At 38.2% G+C, this 16,726-nt stretch overlaps 1 protein-coding gene across 1 annotated transcript in view; it reads left to right on the top strand.

Moving 5' to 3' along the window:
• exoc4 (exocyst complex component 4) overlaps positions 1-16,726 on the top strand; it is a 168,814-nt gene that overhangs the window by 132,511 nt on the left and 19,577 nt on the right. Inside the window, exon 17 of the mRNA XM_038298534.1 lies at positions 10,669-10,813. Coding sequence (XP_038154462.1) covers positions 10,669-10,813 — 145 coding nt within the window. The remainder of the gene's footprint in view (positions 1-10,668; positions 10,814-16,726) is intronic.

Below are 16,726 nucleotides of genomic sequence, written 5' to 3'. Positions count from 1 at the left end.
AGTGTCAAAACAAGGTTGTGCGCATGGTATTACCTCTTTGGTTAATTATGAACTTTAGGAAAGGCCACATATAACAAGAGCTCCTCCTGGGTGAGAGTTTTAAAGTTTAAAATAATCCTAGAAATAAAAGCCTAACTTCTAATTGTATCCTAAAAGACTATAATATTGCTTATTTGCATGGTGAGTCAGTGTATTTGAGCGACTATAAAAAAATCTATATCTATATCAGTTGATATGGATAATTGTTGACTATTTTTTTTTTGTTCTATCTAGAATAAGGACAAGAAGGAAACATTAAAAATATATATATTTTTAAATTAAAACGATAACCATATTTAAAGGTAAACTTTTTTGTTCCACCAACTGAGCTTACATCTTATCTTGACTGTGACAATTTAATAGACTGAATACTTTCCTCTGCCTACATATCCCAGAATGCTCTGCAGTTCTGGATCAGAACTCAGTGAAAATATTGAACCTTTTAAAGATTGTATTTTCTGTTGATATTAATCAAGTGTCTATTGCGATGCATATTGTTATTGTTTATTTCCAACCCAAGTTTCCTTCAATGTTTTTGAGCAATTTGAGCATCATTAAATTTAAATCCACATTTTCAGCATTATCAATGCAATCTTTGGTCGGTAACTTTAGATACATTTTTTACTCTTGAGATAATGAGATCATTCTTTTTATTTTCTTTGTTTATATTAAATTTGGAAATACAAAATAATCTGCTTAATTAGCTTTGTTAAAGTGCCTACGTGCCGGGTTGTGTGTGTTGCAGGAGAAGGGGGGCCACAATGGCAGCCACTGAGTGCTTTTAGCTGATTATTACTTCAGTGTTGAAGTGTCCATGAAGTAGGGGTTGATTTGTTTTTGTACTTGGTAGGAGGACACCACCTGCACCAAATAAGCCTTGGCACATCTAAGAATCTCTGTCATAGAGAAAAGTCTTAATTTCAAAACCCACATAGAACAATAAGGTATTTTAGAACTGTTTCAGCAAATCAATGTCCTGCCTTTATACTTTGATCTCTAATTTAAGGTGCTGTTCAAACCTATTAAGGAGAATAGATCCAGACATACACACCTGGTCAAGGCTTTGCCTTTAAATTGTTTTACCCAGTTGAAGGTAAAGCAGTGAATTTGTCTTTTTGAACTGGTGTTAGTCGACAGGAAAGATTAAAATCGATGAGTGAAACCTTAAGCTGGACCCATCTGTGATCAACTCCTGTAGTCAACGATTAGAAGGAACACAAACTGGAGAGTAAGGAAAATTAAATGTTTAAAAAAGTCCATATCTGATAGGACTGCAGATGGTTTTCAGAATTTGGCTTCAACAGCATAAATCCATGGACTGAAGCTGCCATATGGCAGCAGACCAGGCTGCCCATGGCGGCAGGAGGCTAAAGTTTCTTGGCACCATTTTAATAGTTCAGACTAATTCATGTACCCTATCATGATGGAAAAGTTAACTGCTTTTGCAAATATTCTAACCCAGAATGAGTTCCCCAGTAGGATCAGTTTTATTGCAAAAAACTGTTTTTTGTGTGTTTTTATTTTATTTTTTGTACATGGAACACTCACCTTCATAGTGAATGTGTTAAAGCACATGTAAAAAAAACTATTTGGGGGTTTACTGCCATATCTGGGTGTGCTGACAGAAAGAGTGGTACAATATGCACCTTTCTGAGAGGAATAAAGGGTCCTTTAACCTTTATCAGCCTTTGTGTTGACTCTTTGGCTCCAGACTTCTGATTGCTCATTGAACTTGCACTATTTTGCCCCTCCATATCGCAACTTTCCTTCTCGAAATGAAATAATTAAATATGAGATATTCTTATTTGGGTTTGACTTTGTCACCGCCATATCTTTCTTTATATACTTCCTTTCGCTCTCGCACTGACGGCAGCTTTCTTCGTCTCCTCACAGATAAGAATTCAATAAAAGTGCAGGAAAGGGACGTGACATAATTATCATTAATTCCTGCGGGTGGCACTAATGGGAAGGATAGGGCAGTAACTTATCATGCTGGGACAGCCTCCTTATTGTTCATTATTTGGTGTTTGGTGAGCTGATGGCGGGCTACATGTGCGTGCGTTTGCTTGGCGGTGTGTGTGTGCGTGTGTGTGTACATAGCCGTGCGCTGTGAGATGGGACGAGGCTACGGCAGGAGGAAAAACTGGCCACCTTATCTCATCCTCCAACCCACCACCACTGCATAGCTCACATCTATTTCTCTCCAAATTGGATTTTATATTACAAAAGCAGTCAGGTATGAACAAGTCACTTTCCTCTTCTCTCCTTGTTTTACTCTTTTCTTTTTTTTTTCTTTCTTGCTGCTTTTACATTCGATTTCATTTTCTTTTGCTCTTCCTTTTTTACCAGTTTCCCCTACTTAAGAGGGTTTCTTTTCACTATATAAGAGGGGTTTTTTTTACCTCCTGAATTTGGCCACGGCTGTGTGATCTGCCAGATAAGGATGAGAGCATAGCAAGTATTTTGACAGCTTCAATATTCTCACTGTGATGAACCAGTTAGTACATGCACATGCAAATTGAATTGAAATTTTTCTCAGAGACTGTTAAAGATGTCTTAAATGTAAAGAATCTGTACATGTACGATTAGTAATAATGTTTGCATGGTGTTTGTGATTATTTATCAGGGTGGGAAGCTGAATAGAGCCTCATCACATGTCTGCTTGCAGGACTGGACTCATCTAATCTGTTCTCACAATATTTATTCAAGAACACAAAGGCCTGGAAGGCAACATAAGAAGGCGGCCTTGTCTTCTTCACATGGTGCACATGTTTTGAAAGAATCTTAACAGATTGTTTAAAAGGTGTGCATTGTTATGTTTTGCTATTCAGCCTTTTGCAGATCACTGTCAGATTGGTCCAGTGCATTTTCACATACCGTGTTTTCCGGACTATAAGCTGCTACTTTTTCCCCATGCTTTAAACTATGCTGCTTATAAGAAGGTGCAGCTTTTCTGTGGCTTTTTCCTAACCGCCAGAACATGAACTCCCTCTATTGGTCCTATACTGTATGTCATTATAATACAAACTCACAAGTAAATCATATACATACACTCATCCTAACAGCCTGAAATCCAAAAAAATAATTAAAACCCTCAAAAACTGAGAGTAAGCAATTCATCACTTACACAACATAAAATATCTCTACCTCCCCATATAAAAAGCCCTCTGAATATCAGGTCAACATCTACAGAACCTTTCTCCTTCATTTTATTTCTCCTGCTGAGCCAAATGCTCATTTAACCGCCAGAGGGGGAAGTCAAAGTTGGAAATAAAAGAATAAGGGGCTAATTTTAATTTAGCACAAGAACATGCTAGCAGCAGGCACAACGGAGAACAAATGTCCCAAATTCAAACATTTTCAAATGTATTTGCTGCATTAAAGCTGCTAAACCAATAGAGACTGCTATCTATCTATCTATCTATCTATCTATCTATCTATCTATCTATCTATCTATCTATCTATCTATCTATCTATCTATCTATCTATCTATCTATCTATCTATCTATCTTATCTTCTTATCTTCTTTTAGGTCACAACTATATTCAAGCTCTTATAAAATAGAAGTAATAGTATAACATAGAAAATGGGGAATAGATCCAGCAGTAAGAAGACTTTTTCAAGATGTATTTTTTCTGTTTTAGTTGAAGGCCTATTTTCACTCAGCAGGTCTTTCTATACATGTGTACCTTCGTTCATGCTGTTGGGCTGACTGTCTTTCGGTGGGCCTAGAGGCAGACCTTGAATCGAGTCTTCTGGTTTCAACCACGTAAAGCTGTGGGCATCCCTTTAGCGAGATGCTGTCTTTAGAGTGACTCATCTGAACTATAGCAGGTGCTTTGCTTTCTCCATTAGTTGTGCTCTTTCTCTGCCTTTTTTGACAGGAGGAGTTTATTAGGAAAGTGATCTATTAATGGCAGAGCCCAGAAGGACCAGTTAAAAGTTGGAGATGATGGCCTCATATTGATGTCATCCTCTTTTTGTTTCTGTTGATGCAGTAGCTTTTCATTCTTTCCTGTTTAAAAGCTCCGTCAGTAATATAAATCATCTAGATTAATTGCCAGTTTTTTAATCCCACAACTGTTCAGCTCAGTTTCCCTGAACAGAAACTTGTGGTTTAGATGCAGATGTTTTACATCCACCAGAGGCAGCAAAATAATTAATGACTCTCTTTATTTTTCAGTCAGTCATTTAGAAATCATTCATTGCATATCCCCTGGAAGACATTTTGATGTTTTGTTTGTTTCATGCTTTCTGTTATAAAGATGAGTATGCATCTTTCAATCTTCTCTGATTAATTTCTTTATTATCATCTAGGCATGTGCTGTATCTTTTCAGTTATGCAGGACAGAGAATGTAAAATAGGGTTTATAACATTAAATATCCCTCACTGTTTGCATGCTGTGTGAAGACTGTATGGCTGAACTTCTCCTTTAATGTCTTCCACCCTCAACAGACGTTTGCCTTAGATGAAATTCAAAAATAATTGGATAAACGCTGAGCACAAACAGACTCTCGCATATGCATGCCTACACTTGTATGCTTGAGAAGAGGCAGGATATGCACATACATATTCTCATGTTAAACCGTGCAGATGAAAACGAGTCATAACTAAGATGGCTGTAATTTGGTTCGAGGGAAAGAAATAAGCATAAAAGACGAGCAGGAAAGTTGTCAGTCAGGACCAATGAGTCGTCTCCTTTTGCCCGTCTGTCCCTGACTCTAATGGTGCCCCCCATGCTGCGACACCTCCCTCACATCATCAAAGCAGCACAGGCCTGCAGCAGTAGGAAACGGAGTGTTTTTTTTTATGCATTTGTGTGTTTGTGACTGTGCGTTTCATGGATGCCCCCTGGAGAGACCTCCAGCTGTGTATGCCACAGTAATCCTTTTTTTTTTCCTCTGTCAGAGTGACTGATTGTAATGCACACGAGAGGAAACAGGCCTTTGAGTCACTTTCATGCATATGCCCATGTGTGTATACATCGACACTTCATGGGGTAAAAACAGCCGCCGGCTTGTTACACGTGTCCTTTCCCACAGATACAACCACAAGCCAAGAGAGGGAAAAGACACACCAAGCCCTGCATAGTTAACAAAGTTGTTTTTTTTTTTCTTTCTGTACATGCTTCTGTAACATGCTGTTTAATCTCCAAATCCCAAATGTATTCCTTTTTATACAGCCATCATAATGATAAGCAAGGCAACCAAGTGACAAAGCCTTTGTCTAATACAGTAATGGTGAATCATTTACCTGTAGCTTCTCCATGGTGGTGTAGACGGGGCTCTAAGGATAATTTGAAAATTTTCTATTTTCAGGGTTTACTGGTAATACAAAAAGGATCTAGAATAACACTCAGAAATTAGAATAGACAATATTGCTGAAGACTAGATATACTCCACTACCTTTCTTTGTAGTCATCCTTGACTGTTAACCATGAAAAGCCTGTCTTTAGTTGAGTATGTTGATATCTGGTCTGCACAGTGAAACCTTCTTGCTGCTGCTGCCTTGAAGCAACAAGGTTCAGGGTTCGACTTCCGGCCTTTTTCTTCCTGCATTGGGTTTGCATGTTCTCCCTGTACATGTTGGGTTCTCTCTGGGTACTCTGGCTTCCTCCCACAGTCAAAAAACATGAGTGTTAGGTTTATTGGCTTCTCCAAATTCTTCGTAGGTGTGAGTATTTGCTTGAATGGTTGCTTGCCTCTGTGTTTCCCTGCGATGGACTGGCGACCTGTCTAGGGTGTATCTCCAGCTGGAGATGGCTACCAGCACCCCTCGTGACCCCAGCATGGATAAGCGTGACAGAAAATGAATGGATGGATGGTCTCTGGTCTTAGACGTTTCCAAATACAATTGACAAAGCACAGCTATTATCGCAGTTTAATGTCCGACTTCTTTATCCATTGCAGAATGAGGTTTTGGTTTGTGTTTGGGATCATTGTCCTGTTGTGTCAACGTCCAAACACCCTGCTCTTTAAAGTGAGTTATTATCCATTTCATATTATGTTTCCGGTGTTCACAGTAGACAAGGCAAGTTTATTCATATACTCCATTTCAGTGCCAAGATCATTCAAATTGCTCTAGATGAAGGAATAAAGAGAACTGCATTGCAGTGGCATAATGGCAAGACAAATACTTGAAGAAAATAAAAGTGAACAATAAAAAGAAGACGATTGGATTAAAAAGGAAAGTTGAGCGCTTAAGTAATAAAAAATAAAAATATCTTGGATTGTGTTTAAAAACAGAATGCCTGATAAATTGTTCCAGGTCTGAACCTTATAAGACTCAGATATTTCCTAAATATAGTTTATGTGTTTGCTAATAGTAATTTCAATGTGTACAAGTTGTATTTGTGACATTTTAAGTTCATTTTTATCAAAGTCCCTTCTCGAGTCTCTAGGGCAAAAGTCTGGATTAAGTCTGTAGTCTTTTATTGTCGAGACTAAAGCAAGAGTCTCAAACCTTTGGTGTTAGTAGCCTTTATCTCTAACACTGATGATGAGTGATAACAAATTAAAGTTGTATACACAAGATTTAAAGGACTCATTATCAAAGGCCCCAAATGACATGCATGCCTGTGGCGAGTGCTTTTAAACGTACTACAACTTACAAGTGCTGAAGCAGTACTTGTCAGGGAATATGCAACATAAGCTCCATTTACACTAACCTCTGAAAACCGATTCGTGCCGAGCTTCGATCAGATAACCGTGCCTAGCTGGGTTCCTTACGACCATTTACACACCATGCTAGCACAGTTCCTCGCCACCTAGTGGTGATCTACAGTACTACTGCTCTCTAGAGGTAAACAATCAAACCAACATTACAGAGCCTGTTACATTCAGGAAGTTATGTTTTGTTATCATTTTGATATTTCCTTGTTTGCGGAGAGAGTCAGCTGAAGAAGGCAGCCTTTGGTGAATTTATTTGACAGAGTCGGATTTTGAGAAGTGGATACGACAAACAATAGTTTAATCAGGACTTTCAAACGCAGGAAACAGCATCAAACATTGAGGCGCATCACACTGCTAAGCAGAATCATCACTGGGAATCATTTTGCAAGGTAGTAAAGCTTGTATTTTTATGAATGTTAGAAGTTTGTCGGAAGTTTTTAGTTTATAATGAAGGCTCACTTTAAGGAGATGACACAGCCTTCTCTTGCACTGTTTGTTATCTGAGAACCGAACCTGAACCTAACCGTGCCGAGCCCTACTGATGAACTAGTACCATGTTAGCGCAGTTCCGTTGTGTCTGGAGTGGTCCGGTTCAATTTATGTGTGATGTTTACATTCAATAGTTATCTCAGTTTTCGTGCTCGGCGCAATCTGGACACGGTTTTAAAAGGGTAATGTAAATGGGGCTATAGAAAAAACCCGTTTCCTATGGAATGATTAACTGAATTAGTTGCAGCCGAAACTGAAAAAAACATCACTATTTGCAGAAAACGATTGTGTTACAATTACTTTTTTGTGCTTTGTTTAACTGAATATCAGAGTTGTTACAGTGTTTGCAAAAAGGATATTCATGATGCTTTTTACTTTGTTTTCATTCCATTCTTTTAGCCATTTTAGCGCTTTTACTTTGTGTTTTGTTCTTAATCAGTCAGCCAGAAATTGTACACAGCTTCAATTTAATATAAGTAAAATAAATCAATGACATTGTACTTTTCTCCCTTGAGAAAAGTTTGTTTTTTTCTTCTTAGAAAGTTTTTTGTTGGTCTTCATTCAAGTTTAGTTGAAGTTTATTTTTAGTTACATTTTTGATGGCATTTTTTGTTATTTTTTATAATGCATCATCTTGTAGTTTTCATATGTTGACAGAAACTAGACACTTGTCTAGGTTCAGTAGAGATAAAGTGCTTCACTGCCTGTACCTCCACCAAGTAATCAAATAGGATTGTACTGCATGATTGTGTCGTCCCACACAGTGCGCATACGCATCATCCCCAGGTTTACTCAAGGAGACTGTTAATTTGCATGTAAGCCTACACTTACATACATTGGACACAGTCATGCATTCAGGCCAACACATCATAGTCGAGGCTTTAATGAGCAACAGTATTCGCTGCTTTTTATCTCTGTGTGTCAGATACACAAACTATAAGAGCAGCAGTCACCGGTCTGTCACTCACAGCATTGGCTGTGTTTGCTTTGTTGATTGGAAAGGCGGCGCATACACCTCAATGCTGTTTTCTCAAACCATCCGTTTCTTATCTTGTAGAAGATTCATTTAAAGTAACTGCACTAATACACTAAAGCCAGCAAAATGTATGAAACACATGCAAATTGGGATTTGATTTGCTCAAGGTTATATTCACCATCCAAAAGCAGCAAAATGGTGGACAAAACCTTTTAATAAGAAAATACCGTCAGAAAGAAAGGACTGTGTCAGTGTAGTACAATGTTTTTATTTCGTTTTTTGTATGTATACAGAAAACATAAGAGCTCTACATGAGAACATGTAACAGCTCTCTTTTGTCCAATGACATAGAAAGACTCAATGTCCTTGGATACTATTATTTCAGCGATGCCTTACCTTACTTTTTTTACTGTAACATACAGAGACATTTCACCACATGAACCAGGCTTAAACAGATGCTTTTATTACAAAAAAGATTTCTTTTACATGAGTTACATGGCTTTCATGGGCCATTTATAGAGGATAGCTGCCCTATTGCTAAGGAATCGATGCAACCATCTATCAGATATTTCAGGAATAGCAGAGTAACACCCTATGCAGTGCTGAGCTGTCCACAGATAATGGTGATTCACCCCCCACGTCATGAAGTCTACTTGAAACTCAATGTGAACTGACAGCTTGAGCTACTTGTCAGATAAACTTAACCAATAATTATCTGACTTCCTTTATAACACTGATTGAGAATTGAAATGTATTACTTAATTATGAAGAAATAAGATAAATGGATGAAGTCAGGATTAAAGATTGTTAAATATGGCACAAAAAGGAAGAAATTTATTCTTTTGGCAGCCATTCTTAGAATAGAATAGAATAGAATAGATAGAATAGAATTAAACTTTTTTTTCCATTAAATTGTCAAGTACAAAACAAAGAAATTCACTTTACGTTTAACCTGTCTCTTTGGGGAGCAGTGGGCTACCATTTTGCGGCGTACAATGAGCAGTGTGGGGGGTTAAGGGTCTTGCTCACAGACCCAGAGTGCAGGCTGCGGGGATCGAACCTGTTACTTGCAACCTTCTCAGAAGCGTATTGCTCTAACCACTAGGCCTACTACCCCCAATAAAAAGTCCCATCCACTGTAGTGTTATGCAATATTACTTGGTAGACTTGCTACAAATTTTCACAATTTTTTCACTGCCTGCCAACCGATCCTCAAAACTCTTTCATGTTACGACTACTTTATTCCACTGCACCCAAAAGTAAAAGGAGAATACCTCAGACACCAAGCTGGTGGTGCTCCGGATTAGATCGTATCCGCTGCAGTCAGTAATTACTTTGAGAACGTTGCCATTGGTCCTTGGTCAGCTGGGTTTTATAAAGTCCAAGTTGACGCAGCCATATACAGGGACCTTTTATAGCACTCCATGCTTCCCTCTGTTGACAGGTTTTATGGAGATACTGATTTGATTTCCCAGCAGGACTTGGCACCTTCACACACCATCACAAATAGAACTTCCTGCGTTAATGTATGTCCATGATCTGATTATACTAGCAAACTCGCCTTAACGAAACTCCACAAAGTATATATGTTTTTTTAACAAGGTGAAGATCTGTAAAATAACAAAGCAGATACATTGAAAGCTGCTACGAAATCAAATTGGACTTCTGAGGTCAAACCAGTATTCAAATTGAAACGAATTTCGGAAATAAATCATTTTGATGGCGTTCTAATGGAGAAGCACCTGTCTATTTAAATTAGCAATTAGGACAGAATGCCATATCATTGTAGGCTTTACTTACTATTTCTGCGGCCTTAGCCATAGATTCATATGTGACTGTGTGTATGTGTGTGTTGGTGTGTGTTGATTTGCACCGACTTGCACTCATGTGTGACCTTCGGAAGGACAGAAAGAATAAGTAGGGAGGTGGCTTTGACTGCGGCACATCGATCCTGGACCCCTGCATTCCTCTGCTCAACAGTCACTCCCTCACACACTCACACACACACTGAATACACATCCACACACGCCTCATTGGCCAAATAGACTTACATATGAGTGACGGGGCCAATTTCTCTCCTTTTCCCCCCTCTCGGTAATTTATGGCCATTGATCTACCCTGCGCTAAATTTATATATATACTCATCGTGCTCTAAGGTTCTCTCACTTTCACACAAGCACAATCGGCTCTTTTGTGTCGCTTACAATGCCGTACAGTGACACATGCTCCTGCTGCCTCAGCACGAATTGTGCAAAGAAAGTATAGGAACATGCTGAAGGACTCAGTAAGGGTGAAGCTCAGTTTAGCTATGCACATGTGAAAATGAGCTGGAGTCATTAACACTATGAAATGCATATTAGAGTAAACTGCATTAAATATCAAAATCCTTTCTGGGGAACAAGTAGTCTTGAAGAGTTCCTTCTTAATGTTATTCATCCTCAGCTGTTTAAGTTAATTTGATTACCTACCCCTTCCTGTTTGCTTGTACCCAGGTGCCTCTCCATCCCCAGCAGACAGCCAGGTGCTTGGTGACGGCGAACGCAGCCGGGAGCAGATTCTACTCACTCTGAGCGATTTGTCTCGGGGGTTCCAAGATATTGCTGACCGTTGTCTCTTGGTTTTACATCTGGAAGTCAGGTAGGAATAGAGACTGAGGAATGGTCACCTTTATTATGGTATTTCATATTGGTTTCTTTTTTTCTTTTAGTTTCAGGTAAATTTTGAGCTATAATTATGTATTTGAGTTCGTTTTGGAAAGGCTAAATCCAACCAGGGCCGTTGCATAGGCTGTATGAGCTGTGCAACTGCAGAGGGCCTTTAGTTGCTTAGGGGCCTCAACTGCAATTTTTTTCCTTTTTATTATAAATGCATTTGTTATATGTTATTGCATCTGTTTCTTTTCAGGACACAGAAATGTAAAAGAAACATAGAATAAATGTAACTATTTATTTTATGTTTGCTATAGGTGTGAAGCTAACATAAGAGAACACAGCTGGTTTCATAAATCTGGTTCTAGGATAGGAAAAAATAAATAAAAAGAAGTGGGAATTCAATATGTCACAACGATATTAATTAATTATCCCTATAAAGTGGTTCATCAGACTCTCATGAAACGTTTCTGTGAAGTGTGCACAGTCTGGTGAGTCCGTCTCATATTTTAGAGGTACTTTGAAGTGAATAAGTTCTGTATAGTTTTAATGAAGAGGTTACGATACAATAAATAAAGTGAGTGAGCTGATTAAAATATCAACAAGTTATAGCTGAGTAATTTATTAGTGTCTTGTTGAATTTTGCGCTGATCTCTAACATAATATCTGCAGTCATAGGTAATTTTAGTTGTCAGTGGAAACTGTTTTTAGATCACAGGTGTCCTGCTAAAAATTCTCTCCCTGCCATGCTCTCACTCCCTTTTAGGAGTACATTCATACTTAAGATTTTTGGCATGTATATAATTTGTCACATGCACATTGAAGCAACAGTAAGTACAAGTAAAAAAACAAAATACCAAAACGGCTACAGAGACAAAAGGAATTTGATCATTTTGTCTTTCACTTTTGCTCCCCTCATTTCTACATCATACAAGCCGATGCTGTACAGCTAGCATCTACCACGGAGAGGTAGGGGAGGGGCAGTGAGGTAACAGCTGCTCACAACCTGAGCAATCTCTGAGATTTATGAAGAAAAACCTAAAACCACAGAAATCGAATGACGGAAAACTTTAAATCATGAATTTTTTTCAATACTGGGGTAAATAGGGAAACCAGTAACCAGCAAGTACCTTTGTTAAAAAACTACACTAGAGGTAGAAAACACAGCTTTATCAGACGATATTGTCCCAAAATTTAGAAAATTTCTATATATATATAAAAAAAAGCCTTTCTTAAAATCTGTTGGGTTTTTTTTGTAATCTTATGCAGGCCAGTTAGTTATACGTCAGCCTGTACACCTAAATTTGGCATATCATATATTAACGGTCATTTGTCAAATAAATATTTCGGTCATAGCAACGTGATTCATATGTCGCAGCCAATATACGCGACATATAATGGTTGAAATAAGAATCATTTACTTTACCATTGAGCTAATGCCCCAGTGTTCACGGGGATGGACGTCTGTGTCTTCGGCAGGCATAGAGCTAACAGAACTGGCAGCGTTGCGAGGCGAGGGCTCAAACATGTACGGCTGTAAGCCTTCTACACCAAACCAAGCTTCTGCCGCCTTGGCGTCCTCTTCCACAACTTCTTCGTCCCCTCTCTCCTGCTCTAAATAAAAAATGTATGATGGAGGAGACTCTTTCACGACTTTCGACAGAAAACTTTCCTCCTCTTGCATGTTTCCACTAGGGCTGCAACTAACGATTATTTTAAAAATCGATGAATCGGACGATTATTTTTTCGATTAATCGATGAATCGGACAAAAAATATTTTTTATATTAACCTCTTTATTCCAAAATAAACATTTTAGACAGAACAAACAAGCAGACAAGTACAGGTTGCTCGTTAACTGTACTGGTGCAATATGAAAAATAAATGTTTGTGTTAAAACTACGCAAACTTACATGAGAAATATAGCTGTACATCCACAAAATATAGGGTACTTTGTTTCATAAAGGGCAAAAAAAGACATTTTTGTTTTTAAAAGCCCCTAAGGGGTTCAAACAATAGGCCCCCCCATTTCAACAAATTAGTTTTTTTAGACTAGAAGAGTTCTGCCTTTTAAGACAGGAAAGTATAGCAGTTAAAGTTGCTGCTTGAGAAAATACTGAACCATAGAGATAAAAATAGCCCTGTGATTCAAATTATAAATTGTATTTGGAATAAAAATGAGAGAACTAGGGGTGCTAAAAAACACATCCTCCAAAGACAGATATTTACATGGGAATGTGGCAGATAATTAATTGACATATTACTGATCTTGCTGGATTTTATTCTGCTTTACTTCCATAAATTGCAGGATCTTCTTTACTTTAACTTTGCCAGAAGATTTAAACTTTAAAAGCCTTGCCCTCATAATTTGCAAGTTAATTTATTTATAAAGAAAATATAAACGCTGCTTAAGCTAATTCAAATGAAATTAAAGGTAAAATAAGTAGCCAACCTTATCCCTGTCTGTAACCTACTAACACGGTAAGGAAAGCATCAGATGAGCTTCCTGAGAAACTAACGTAACGTTTCCCCACTTTAAAACCAAACAAACATGGTGGTTCCGTGCCATGTTAATTTCTTTTGAAAAAAGTTGCTTGTTATCACTTTTTTCGTTTTACAAAGCGCAGGCTATTTTAATTATTGTGATCAATTTGCGCCGTCAATCCCGGTGCATGCGCGCTTCATTTGCAGTCTAGACGCTGAGGGTCTGACTCCAGCGCTGAGAGGGACTCCTGAGGGACAACGCGGTTGGGGTGGGGGAGGCGCCCCACGGCAGAGTAGGAACGATACATGCTTTCACGTAAGAGTCTCCAAAAGCCGCCAGTGACACCGAAAAAAGTCGCCAGATTTGTCGCTAGAACGCTTTTTTGAAAAATAGTCGCTGGAGGGGTCTGAAAAGTCGCTGAGTTGGCAACACTGCACCTGCGGCGCTGACTCGCTCTGCCTTTTTTTTTTTTCTTCCTCTTTCAGTCAAGAGGCAGTGATGACGACGCGGCGGATGACGCAATAATCGCGCGACACAACTAATCGATGATGAAATTCGTTGCCAACGCTTTTAAAAGTCGATTTTTATCGATTTTATCGATTCGTTGTTGCAGCCCTAGTTTCCCTAGCGTTCCTTGACACTATCGTTGGTAAGTCACCATTTTAGTGCTACTTGGTTCCAATGTAATTTTCCATTGGGAACCTACTAGCAAGTTGATAACTGGTTAGCAAGATGCTTCCGAGAAACCGGCCACAATCAAACTTGCTTGCGAACCTTCTGCCATAACAATCCCGCCCTCTTGATAAATGACCAATCGCATTCACTTTATTCACTATATGTAAAGTCGGGCACAACTTTAGAGAATTCGGAAATGAAACAGATGGAACAGCCATCTCACTACGACTTTAAGGTGAGCAGATTTGTGAAATCAAATCTTTGGACATTTCCAGGAAACTGCGGCAGTAATGGTTTCATTTGTTTTTACACTTTTATGAATATTTAAACAATAGAAAATAAATGTATACGCCAGGAATGCCTCTCCGCACTGTTAGTATTTCCCAATATTAATAAAATAAATAAATCGATAGTGTCATTAATACAAAACTAGAACTTTTCTTTTACTTTTTAACACATTATTTACACAATTGAAACAATTGAATCAATTATTGATGTAAAACAAGTGTCAGTAAAAAAATCACTATTAAGGTTAAAAAAAGTGTCCTCTAAAAATAGTTAAGTTAGGAGCTTGTTACATTGTTAATCTCCATCATCTGACACAGTACATCACTGAATAAAACCCTCCATGTTTTTGTGTGGCTCTGTGGAAGTAAAACTCCAGCCTCATTTGTTTGGGAAAAGGGTCGGAGGTGGGATATAGGGGTCCAGGGTGGTTACCAGGGCTCTCCAATTCTTTGGCGCCTAAAGAGGTCCGACGCCCCCTAAGGGAAGAATTACATGAGGAAAAGGAAAACTGGAACATTTAGCCTATGCCTCTGCCTGTCTGGGGAGACAGAGTTCCCCCACCCATTTCAATTAAAGGCAACAAATACTCATTCTGTTCAATTAGACTTATCTGCGTTAATATGAATCAAAAACAAGTAGCAGTCGAGCCTGCAGGGAAAGAAGGATATATGTTTATTACTATAACATCAGGGCCCTGTGCATCTCGAAGGAGCAGATCAATTTCTCCCACTAATGGGCTCTATGCACAGCTCCACTACCTCCTAAACTTTAGCAGCTCCTTTGTTTCCTATCTTTCATTGTCAGCTGATTAATCCAGCCATCTTCTGACATCTGCCTGCTCTCTGCTTTACACTTAGTAGATTTTTCTCCCTTCTCTTCAACTGTTATCACTTTTCTCCGCTGTCATATTTGGAGCTAAAAGCAAAGGCACACAATAGAAAAGCACAACCATAAATCAGCAAAACAACTTAAAATAACTACTTAAATTAGCTTTATTTTATTTTTTTTTACCTGGGCACAAATCAAACATTTTTCACAAGAGTCAGCCCAATCCAAATCAAATGAATGACTAACACACTCACTACAACGCAGAGCAGCTCCCATCAGTTGCATTTGGTTGCGACAAAGAACATCCGCTTCATCTTCTGTTTTAAAAGTGGTGCACTCTTTTCCTCATCTTTAACAGCAGCGCAACCAGCTACCATAGCATCTGTTTCTGAGTACAACATGCTCATGTGCTCTTTCTACATGCAACATTCTCCCCATATTCATATAACATGAAAATCGGGGGCCAGTTTTCTGGGTACCAGTTTAGCCAGGGACAGGTGGTCAAAAACGTTGACTATCCCCAGAAATCAGGGACATCTGATCAACTTTTTTAATGCCTCTTCCTGTCATCCAAAGATGATGGGAGTTTATTTTCAACAGCTCAATTCAGACCCTGCAGATAATAGAATGGATCAAGCATAAGTCAACCATTTATGCACAACTAGGCATCCATGTCAAACAGCAGGGCCCCTAATAACTTCAGTAAGATAAAAAAGATACGATAAAATTGATCAAGATCACGATTTGGAATTCAGTGCAGATTTGTTTTTATATATCCCAAAGAATTATATGTATTCACAAACATGCAATACTCTCAATTGTTTGGCTGGTTATCTGTTGACAAGTTGCAGAAAAACCAAAAGCTTATCAACAGGCATCTAAAATTATTCTGACTAAATATTTTTCCCCAACCCAATCAGTTTGGTTAAGATTGTTGAAATTAATGAATATCCTGAGAAACAAACAGTTTAGATTCTAACCAACAAATATTCAATTCCGTTTAAGGTCAAGTAATTAATTGGATCTTTGTGTTTTAATATATTTATCAGTTTTTACAACGGTTTCATCACTGTGTCGAAGTTCAAAGCAGCTTTTAGTAAAATTTTGGCTGAAACTGAAGAATTTTGAGGCATTCCTGAAACATCCACTTTTTTCTATGCCAAGTTAGCAGCGGCAATGAAACAGGTTAACAATGTCCCACCAAGTTTAGTTAGAAATCCTGTCAAATATATAGCAAAAAATTTTGTTTTTTTAACCTTATCATTTACATTTTCTGTTCTAATACTTTTTTCTACATCACAAACAAAATATCGATCTCATTCTCTCTCCAACCCCTGACTACAATGGTATTGACTATGTAGAGTATACCAAGTAGGTTGAGTTTAACTATAATCTGAAAATGATGAAAAAGATTGAAAATATATTTGTGTTGATAATTTGATACCAATATTCGTTCTTTATTAGATTTGTGATAAACAACAGTATAACACTGCTCTCTGTTCTGTCATTAAGAGCCTTTACTCATTTTTACCCATATATACTTATCCTTATATACCTTTATACTGCACTTAGAAATGGTGCCTGACCAATCAGATGATTCAGTTGTGTGGAAAATTAAGAGACCTCAT

The sequence above is a fragment of the Cyprinodon tularosa genome, unplaced genomic scaffold (genome assembly GCF_016077235.1).
Source record: "Cyprinodon tularosa strain WSP-4 unplaced genomic scaffold, ASM1607723v1 ctg111, whole genome shotgun sequence".
In the NCBI taxonomy this organism is placed as follows: Eukaryota; Metazoa; Chordata; class Actinopteri; order Cyprinodontiformes; family Cyprinodontidae; genus Cyprinodon; species Cyprinodon tularosa.
The sequence above is the reverse complement of the archived record's forward strand: the minus strand, read 5'-3'. Positions and strand labels throughout refer to the sequence as shown.